Source organism: Melanostigma gelatinosum, assembly GCF_949748355.1.
Source record: "Melanostigma gelatinosum genome assembly, chromosome: 11".
Classification (NCBI taxonomy): domain Eukaryota; kingdom Metazoa; phylum Chordata; class Actinopteri; order Perciformes; family Zoarcidae; genus Melanostigma; species Melanostigma gelatinosum.
In genome coordinates, this window is record NC_136644.1 from 1,062,758 (window position 1) to 1,073,164 (window position 10,407).

At 47.8% G+C, this 10,407-nt stretch overlaps 1 protein-coding gene across 1 annotated transcript; it reads right to left on the minus strand.

Annotated features, from left to right (window-relative positions):
- Positions 1–971: 971 nt before the first annotated feature.
- Positions 972–10,407, minus strand: LOC306784536 (E3 ubiquitin-protein ligase RNF38-like; the record flags this gene model as incomplete). Its single annotated transcript, XM_079278570.1, has 13 exons — positions 972–3,040; positions 3,175–3,274; positions 3,397–3,518; positions 3,653–3,737; positions 3,860–3,963; positions 4,046–4,231; positions 4,528–4,698; positions 4,964–5,125; positions 5,218–5,593; positions 5,679–5,881; positions 10,098–10,159; positions 10,213–10,246; positions 10,375–10,407. 13 exons carry the CDS (start codon positions 10,405–10,407, stop codon positions 2,978–2,980), a joined length of 1,701 nt encoding a protein of 566 aa, XP_079134696.1. The 3' UTR covers positions 972–2,977.

Sequence of the window (10,407 nt, forward strand, 5' to 3'; positions counted from 1 at the left end):
CTCTATGCTTGTTGGTTTTTAATCTTTATTTATCCAGATAAGGGCTGCCGAGTGTGCATGTTGGACAGATTGCTGAGCTTGCAACAAACAACCTCCCTTCCAATTCATGAAATCCTTCTAGTACAGAGATCCAGAGTTCAGATATTATAACTATATTAAACAGAACATGAGTCAACAAAAGCTGTTTCGTATCACATTTTCTAAAGATTGTGGGACCGGGTCATTGTTTTAAATGAACAAAACGGAAGCAGATGCCGTCATCCTGACTCTACATTCCTAAAGCGGCAGAAACTTCCATCCTTCATTTCCCATAATGCAACTCAATAGCACCTTTTCACACTGCCTGATAAAACCTCCATGTTTTTAATGCCTTTCATTTATTTCGAGCGCAAACCAGAAGCAACCGCTCGGCCCTGATGATGTTTTCTGAAGTAACACCATGATTCTGAAGGGAAGTCTCAGTGGGTTCATGAGCACTAATCTAGGAGTCGTGTGCAGGGCAGACAGCGCCGCAGCAAACAGTCACTCCATCTTCTGGAGGTTCAACCCGAGCTGGAGGTCCAGGATGAGGAGGCCTCGGCCTCTGTGAGGGCTTGAGGCGGACAGTGATGATGTCACAGTGATGATGTGATGTGTGAAAGAAACCGTCATGAGGAGTAGACTCTAGGAAAGAGCAGAAATCCACTGCTCCCCTTCACATACCTGACACGCAGTCGCACAATACAGAAGAAACGGCAACAGATCCCCAGAAACACTTTCAATACTAAAATAAAACTTTAAAACAGTCACTTACTCAATGTTTCAGTTCCTGCATTGGCTTTAATAAAAGATGAATATTGTAAGGCCATCTCTTGTGTGTTTGTCTTCTAGCAATTTTCAGGAGTTTTAATTTAGAAATGTAACATTTTAAAATCATTAGCTTCTAGCAGTTATACTGTAAGGTGAGGACAGAATAACTGCAGAACAGCGTGTTAGAAGAGGACGTTATGCATTTATTATTGAACCTGCTTTTGAAATCCAAAAGATGGAGGAAGGGATTAAAAAAACCATTGCACTACTTAATAAAGTATTACTAGTAATTACTCTCATACAAAATGTACAAATGTTGGTTAAAAATGTCATTATCGTCACAACAGGCCTTGAAATGATTTTGGTTACAGATATAATACATCATGAAAGTACTGTGACACCATTTCAATGATAGAGTTTCATCGTTTAAAGGAAAAGTATTCAAACAACCCGACAGCTGGCATGGAACAGAGGAGCAGAATGAGCTGATCAGCACGAATCATACGGTGCGTCTTCTGAAGAGACATAAATAGTGGGAGTGAGGTAATTGCTATTGGTCCAACGTAAAACAATCCCAAGACACACAACGGATGCATACGGTCACAAATAAAGAACAAAGACGACATAACATATAATTCCCCTCCGTTCCCATGAACATGACACCAGTTTATACACGGACACTGAAGGAGCTCTTCCTGCTGCTCCACTAACTCACCGTCCTCTTGCGTGTTCTGGGAAACAAAACTCTGGTGCCTGGCTAAGAGTCTCCATTAGGCCCATGTTAGGCTGCCGGCTTAGAACACCAAGTGTGATGAACAGCTGTGATTCCATTCGAACGCTCTGTGCATGAGGTGAACACCTCAGAGTTACAGCTTCACATGCCGACATGGCCTACAGAGACCACCGCGTCATTGAGAAGCTGATGTGGAGTGAGAATAAGATCGATAATCAACATATTGGGATACTGCAGGTACTGGAAGTCAATGTGGAGAACATGCATGTTTTTAATGCATTCAAATATTTGTCTTCATACACAGATGGACAGTGTGAAAACTGATGAGCGGCTTGTTGAGAACATATAAAGAAAGAGTGTGTAGGTCTTAACTCTACGCATTAAAGTGCTGAAGTGTCACATCCACCGTGTGGAGAAGAAGTAGATGAACTGACATTTAAAGCCTCCTCATCGTGTTCCAGTCAGCGACGGAGGAATCGTTGATATCCGTCAACACTGAACACAAAGCTGCTCCGCTGCCGACACGATGAACACAAACGGCTTCAAAAGCTTCGTTCCCGTAAGAAAGATGGTGACTGAGCGTGAGTGAATGTTTTGTATTAATCTAACTGAACTCACATGATGTGCAGAGAGCGGGGGGAGAGCAGGGGGAGAGCTGTGGAACGCTTTCACAGTGTCGCAGTCAACAGTAACAAGCCACAGTTTTTATTGAAATACGCAGTGAAGATGATATCTGTTCAGTTCATGGACCGTGTGCACACATCAGGTGGGCTCATTGTTCGGTAACGTCATCACGGTAGGAGACATCTGTACCAAACAAAAGTCAGAAAGTGTCACGTGAAGCCCACGGAAAGCATTTTTAGGTCAACTTGCATTTCATTAGTCATGAAGCAAATGCTGCCGCCTGCTGCTGCTGCTGCTGTTGGTTTCAGGCTGAATTTGGTTTATTCTAAAAACACGAACAAAGCCCCAGAAGGAATCTTTGTCCTGAACTTCAAGGTTCACAAATCTTTATGCACAAGGATTTACATCACCAAAAGGAAAGGATGAAACAGTAACAGCCGCACTTTGCTCAGTGTGTGTGTGTGTGTGTGTGTGTGTGTGTGTGTCAGCTTAGGTTTGTTTAAATGACCAGAATGTCTTTCCGAGGCAGAGTGGGAGGGAGAAGGGATGAAGACATAAACAAAGCAGTGTGCAGACAGACACAGCTTCTTCTTTTGAACTTCATATCATATACAGTGCAATATATTTTCCTCTGCAGTATTTTGAATAATGCAATAAACTGCTGTATTTATTTAAGAGTCTCGATGACAAAACCCCCTCAAAAAATCTATAAATCAAAATCCACCGAACAAGACACACAGCAGACAGAACGTGTGAGAGGAAGCGTCCGATAGAAGGAGAGAAGTTCACTGATTGGTTGGTGCGTCAGGGGTCAGGGGTCGAGGGAGTCAGTCACTCTGAATCCCGCTGGACCTCAGAGGCGTCGGCTCGACAGATAGGACAGGTTCGGTTCGCCTGGAAGGAACGACAACGTACGGAGATGTGTGTTCAAATAGATACAAGCGCCACAGCATATGTATATACACACACACACACACACGTCTATCAGAGTGAGACCATACATTTGAGTTATCAGAGTCTTTGCTCACCTTCAGCCACTTGTCTACACACTTGGCGTGAAACTCGTGATTACAGGGCAAGACCCTGAGGAGCTGGCGAGACTCGAAGTCACACATGCACACCACACACCTGTAAGACAAAGCGAAGGGTTACTGTTGAAAACAACATGTTGTACAAGATCACACCGCCTCCAACCTGAGACCACCCACAAGAAGACTTCATCACACAGATGTGTGAAGGAATGTACTGACAGTGTTTGTTCAGACTGATGGTTGTTGGAGTTGAAGCGGTATGAAGGGAGCTGTTCTATATCGGCCTTCGTCAGACCGCGGGGCTTGGCCTCCCCGAGACGTTCTGCCAGGTTCAGCAGGGCCTGAAGGGTTCACACGGAAACGCAACGTTTACAAGTTCACAACGGAAAAAGTATTAAAAGCAGTTCGGGACCGGATTCTCTCCGGTCCCGGTTTACTAAAGGCCGTCATTACTGGTGGCAGCAGTTCGTCCTACCTCATAGTTCTCAACCTCTCCGTCGTCCACATCCAGCTCTAGATTGATGGTTGGGGCCACATTAGGGGCCACGGGAAGCATAGACCTGTATGTGGTTGAAGACAAGGCAAACTAAACTGAGTGGACTGCATTCGTTACGTGTCTGAGACACACTCGAGTCTACCTGTGTCGTTCCAACATGAACTTGAGAAAGTTAAAATCACTTACAGGAAGTACGGCAGGAAGCTGGGGTGGTAGGGTGACGGGGGCACCGCCTGCTGGGAGCGGTAACGCCGGCTTGTGAATCGGCGCGGCATAAAGTGGGGATAGGGCTGTGAAGGACGGGACACAGAACAGAAGATGAATTCATTCCTCCATCATCAAACAGCGCGGTCATGCACGGTGGTCACTCACCACCGTAAAGAACTCGTGCGACAGAGGGTCGTGGTGCGAGAGGAACTGGAGCGGTGTGGAGGGCGGCAGGGTGGAGTGGGGCTGGTGGTGGTGGTGGTGGTGGTGATGATGGGCGTAGCTGAAGCCTCCACCTACTGAAAGCTGCTCTCCCAGAATATCAACCTCATTTTCGATCCTCTGTAAAGGCTGAGAAGAAACGCGCTTCATCATCCATCATGACAAACGGATAACGAGGGTTGTGACGGGACAAAGACGGTTACAGGGAACTTTCTAGGCTTTTGTTTTGCTAAATCAGGACAGCACATGTTTCAACATGAAACACTTATTTTAACACCATCCCTCTATTATTTAACCACAACTTCAGAAACACGAATGGCTTCCTTCATGCATACCACGGCCCTTGTGTTGCCATTTTTAGCACAGAATGATGAGAGCTCGTGTAAATAAAAAGCTGAACTATGAATCCTAACTCCTTCACGTACCGATCGTGGCTGCTGCGTCTGGAAAGGCAGGAACTGTGCGGGTGTGGGGAGGTGGGGCGGGTGGTGGGAGAGGTGGGGCGGGTGGGGAAGCAGGAACTGAGGGTCACTGGACAGCAGCGAGGGAAAGGCATAGGGCACCGGCAAATGCTGCATTGAACAAGCCTGTAGCATCTAGAGAAGAGGAGAAGAAGAGAGAGAAAAGTTACAGATGCTTGTTTTTCACCATCGTGATTGTAATGTGCCACGTCCGGCCACAAGGTGGCAGCAAATACCTGAAAGACCATCGAGCCCCTTTAAACGGGGAAGTGTTCTGCAGGTCTTTCCTATATTTTACCCACTTTCCTTTTTGTTTGGTTGATTCATAAGAGACTGTAGAGCACAAAGCGGACTTTCTCATCAACAAACAAACCCGCACACACTGCTGTGTTCTTCTCACCGGGTGGTAGTGTTGTCCAGTGCTGAAAACCACACTGCAGGCGGGGACATGCTGTGAGGAACAGGTGGGGGGAAGGTGCTGGCCGCTGCACAAAGGTGCTGCCAGGCTGTGCGGAGGGACTGGGGTCACTGTGTAGGACACTGGTACACTGGCCTGCTGCAGCTGGGGAGAACACACACCAGTTAATATGCAGCCACACACACACACACCTCCAAGTGATCTAGCCCGTGAATTGAAAGTCTTTGCAGACTAACCTGTTCATGCAAGTCCATGACCATGGCTCCCTGCTGCTGTTGCGTTGCATGATGCTGTTGCGGGTGATGATGGTGAAGGTGAGTATGGTGGGCAGCTGGGTGCAGTAGTCGTGGCGACAAGGTGGGAGGGTGGAAAGCTCGGGGCTCCTCCAAACCGGCCCCTCCGCCTCCAGCTGTCGGGGGCTGAGCATAGACGCTGGGTGTGTGTGTTGGGTATGCCTGGTGTGTGGAGGGATGGGGGTTGTGGTGGTAGTTTTCATCCTGGTGCTCTAATGGCGACAGGCGAGGTGCAGGGCCTTGGGTGGAGGGGTGGTGGTGGGGAGGCATGTGACGGGTGGGTCTGGCGAGACGGCCGCGCTGGCGCCTCGCTGGCGGGCTGGAGGTAAGGACAGAGGGACAGTTTTACATTTAGGACCATCAGTTGACCAACTCAGCTGCAAGACATCAAGAAAACAACTCACCTGCGCCTGTGCCGAGCAGGAGTGAGGCATCTCTCCTGATGGTAGAGCGTGTGGGGGTGAGGTTGTCTTCGACTTGGGGGTCCTGACTCCCAGGGGCGGATGGGGGGAGACGGGGTGGATGGTGGGGGGGCGGATGAGGTCAGCTGTTCCAAGACGGACTGACTGGACAGCCTCTGGCGCTTTGGACTGGGGCTTTCCTCACTCTGCAGGGGGGGGTAGAAGATGGAGGAAGAGAGGATGAGTGGTGCGGTCAGCAACCCATAACACTCGAATCAAATCAATCTCACGATGCTCAACAGTCCTCCAATACACACTACTGCATGGACACTAAGTTCCTTTGTGACTCCGGGCATTTCCTGTATGATCCAGAGTGTGCGTGTGCTTATATGCATTTGTGTGCAGTGTGTGTGAAAGAGAATATTACACCACCAGCGCTCTGAGGGTACGAAGTCACTTCCTCTTGAGTGAGGAAATGCAAATGCCAGAGAAGTACTCACGAGCCCATGTGCGAGTCATACACACACACCCTCAACAAACACACGTCAGTCACACACACAAAGGCCGCGAAATAGCTGAACGTGTTGTCATCGAGATTTCGACTGAGTCAGGAGTCATCATGAACGCTGCTTCAATCCCATCAGCTCAGCGGTGAGTCACTTCACTTACAGTCAAACAGTGACTCTCACCTGGCGAGGCAAGAACACACACACGCTCATGTATCAGTTCTTAGTCACTCTCCCTAACAGACCACAGCTACGCTCTGAGGAACACAGGTTCTCTGAGACACACACACACACACACACACACACACACACACACACTCATAGTTACCATTAACGCCCCTCTCTACTTACTTGATCCTGCTTCCACCTCCCCTCTTCGTGGGAGAGACACGTTGTTAAAGTGTGATAAAAATGACTCAGCGGCTGTGACTTTTAACGCACACACACACCACACACACACACACACACACACACACACACACACACACAGCAACCTTGAGAGCAGTGTGATAGCTAACAGGAAACAGCTGGCGAGCAGGCTGCAGAAACCTGCAGACATGTGCAAATTCACATCCACACATGGGCCGCTGCCACTGTTTTGAGTTCTACAACCTATAAAGAAGAATACCTTGTGAAGCGCTGTAGAGCAGGATGCTGCCGCTCAAACAACCCTGAACCACATGTACGTTGACTGTCGGGTTAAAACACACTGTACACCAACGGCTCCATCGACAGCACTGGATGTGACCTGCGCTTGAGCAGCTTGTGAGAAACCACAACAATGAGGACCATGTGATCGGAGAGGGCTGGCAGGAATGCTGAGAGGAGAGATAGAATGAGACCGATGAAAGAGAGGAGAAGCTCGGTGGAGCCTCAGGGCGCACCAGACCGTAAGGACAAAATATATTTGGGTCGTATGAGTTACGCACCACGAATTCACCATAAATGACCATGCCTGAGAATGTGTCCAGAATACCACCAGAGCATACATCATCTCTTTCTCTCGGGACGTAAGGGTGTTCCGTCTTTGACCGCAGCTTTTGAACTTGCGATGGAATGAGCCAGGATGTGTAGAGTCATCACGGAATATGCATGGGGAAGTATTCTTACTGGAACTTAAGATCTCTCAAATGCTACATAATTAACATCAGACACAAGAGGTACTTTGTCTTACATATCAGAAGACCTCTGCACATAAAGCAACATTTAAATGATTCTTGCTTTTGTTCAATGAAAGAGAAAAGTACATTGAGTAAAGCCGTGCTCGCTTTTTATTGGCTCAAAAGTGAGATAGAAGGCACACTCTATATCTATGCCCATTTCTATACATGCTGGAGGGCACCAGCAATCCACCCCCACTCCTCTCAACAGCACCACCCCCCCACATTTCTGTACCAGCCTAACACCAACACCCTATGGACATCTACTGTGCCCATTTTCATATCTAAGCCAGCTTCCTGCATCCTCAGGCTGACATATTCCCTCCTCACACCCTCCCTCCTCCCCTCCCTCCCCCCTTTCCTTCCATCAGATAAGCTGAACCCCTCTTCCTCTTGCTCCCTCCCCCCTTTTCCTCTGTCTGTCCTTTCTGGTCCCGTCCTGTCCTGAGACCCCGGCCTAAAATCTGAGGGGCCAAGACAAGAAGTTCTTAGACAGGACGCACACGCACACACACACTCTGTCTTAACACATGCAGACTATTGGCCATTAGTATGAAAGTTTGATGGGCCCGTCTACCTGTGTTAGTGGGAGGAGAGCGGTGTCAGACAAAGGGGCGAGAGAGAGAGAGCGAGAGAGAGTGCAAGTGCCTCAACGTGGCCTTATGTTCGAATAGAGTGTTTGTTGTGAACTTATATACACACTTCTGGTCCAAACATGTTTGCACTAAAGCCAGAACAATGGAGAAAAATAAAACATGCCGACTCTCAACACACACACACACACTTGTGAACCGCTCTATGGCTGATATTACAGCACATTCGGCTGTGCTCAGTGTGGAGACCACACACACACACACACACACACACACACACACACACACACGGCTGGGCAGATATCCTGAAGCACAAGTACAGACACACCCTACCACATTCTAGTTCTGTCCACATTTGGGACGTTCATGCATCTACTCGGGCGGGCGCACGCACGCACACACACGCACACACACACACACACTGAGGCCAGCAGCTGTTGTAGCTTCGCTGTCAATGCTGAGAACCAAAATAAAGAGAGGCCCACAGAGTGAATGAAAACACTCACCGTAGACAACTGAGCCCAAGTTTTCTTTTTTTCAAGCTTTCATGGCCTAGAAATTGTGCATGAATGCGCACACTGAGCAAATATGGTCATTTGCTTTTACAGATTCATTAATATTTGCAGACATGCTTCCACTAACACTCAAACACATCTCCCTCCCCCACTTATTTTCTTTCCATCAACAAGATTTCAAAGCCCATTTTGTTTCCTCTGCCACTGTTCCTCCCTCCCTCCCTCTCTCTCTCTCCCTCTCCCCCTCACTCCAACCAAGTCCCACAGCTGGAGCTGAATCATTAGCAATACCCCCTCCTTGTTTTCGGCCTCCCCTCCCTCCCTTCCTCCCTTCCCTGCAAGCTTTCTGCAACACCTCCGCAGCATCCTGCCTCCCCTCTTCTCCTCCTTTCACCTCGTTTCTTTGCTTCGTCTGCTGGCTTTTTAAAAACAGGCCTTCGCTTGAGACGATGACTGTAATTTACTGAAGTACACATGTACACTTTAAATTAGGCTTATATGAACCACATGAATGAGTTTCTATAATACTGCCATCATTTACAGGCAGTGTTGACTGAAAAGATTAACATCTACATTTTCCTCCCTTATGGATTAAAGTCGATAGCTTCTAACAAAGGACACGTAGCCTCAATGAAACGCGGTGCGTTAGTGTGGACAGTGCATGTATGACGCATGGAAGTATCGTTGAGTTATCAGCTGATGAAACAAGTTTCCACAGCCGATCATCAGCGAATGACTTAAAGCATGGGGAGCTGCTCCAGCGTCCTGTTAATCAAACGAAAGGAGAGAAAGGGAAGCGTGGAGCACTGTGAGCACGACTGCCCACAAGAAATGTGCTTCGACAAACGAGCTCACTTTACATGTCTTTACATGTCTCCGCCTGTCGGGGCTGGTGCTTCAGCAGGCTCTCTACACGTGTGTAACGGTTTCAATGAATACAGTATGAATATACTTCAGCTTTTGTGAAACACAAGAGTTGAGATTTGTGCTGCGTTTGAGTTTCTCAAGGAGGCACTACTGTTGTGTGTACATAAACACGACAGCCCGAAAGAGCAACACACCGAACATCATCAAGTGTTTCTCTGAGCTTAAGCTTCAACTACAATCACCCACATTCTGCACACATCGATGAAACTGAATTAGTGGCATTAAAATAACTTCTCTTTGACTTTATAACTCTAACGATGTATAATTCATTGGAAAGCTGTGTTTAATGCATCAGTAGTAGTTCTCATGTACTTGGTGTTGGACAAAAGGTTATTAAAATCATATTATCTGACAGTGGACATTTCATATCACAATGAGTCAGTCAGAGGTTCCTAGAGTAGAGTCCTCGACCGCAGCAGCAGCAGAACCATTACAGTCATGTTTACTGGCTACAGCTCGGCCTCCTACACTGTTAGACAACTATGAGTTCACTGCGGTAGCACGAGACTCACATTATGATGAACTGCATATACATTGTGCTCACACACACACACACACACACATCGGGTCCTGTGTGTAAGCCTCGGGCCTTCACCCAGCATCAGCTGAGAGAAAATATAATCCAATATCCAGTCACATGATCTCAATCAGTGCTTCTGAAATACATCAATACATGAGTCATGTTTCTGCGTCTGTGAAAGGTGTGTGGCGTGTGGCTTACCTTGTCACTCTCCTCTCCATATGCGTGATCAGGGTGGCAGTGGTAGGATCCGCCAGAAGCTCCTACACAGAGACGGTGACAGAAGAACACGCGGTCACACCGTGAGACGACGTACCCGGGTCTGTCAGGGCGGGTGTGCATTTCATACACTGCACACAACATGTCACACAACGCGTCATACAACATGTCACACAACATGTCACACAACGCGTCATACAACATATCACACAACGCGTCATACAACATATCACACAACGTGTCGTACAACGTGTCGTACTTGCTCAGGGATCCGACATGTTCTACAGTTCAT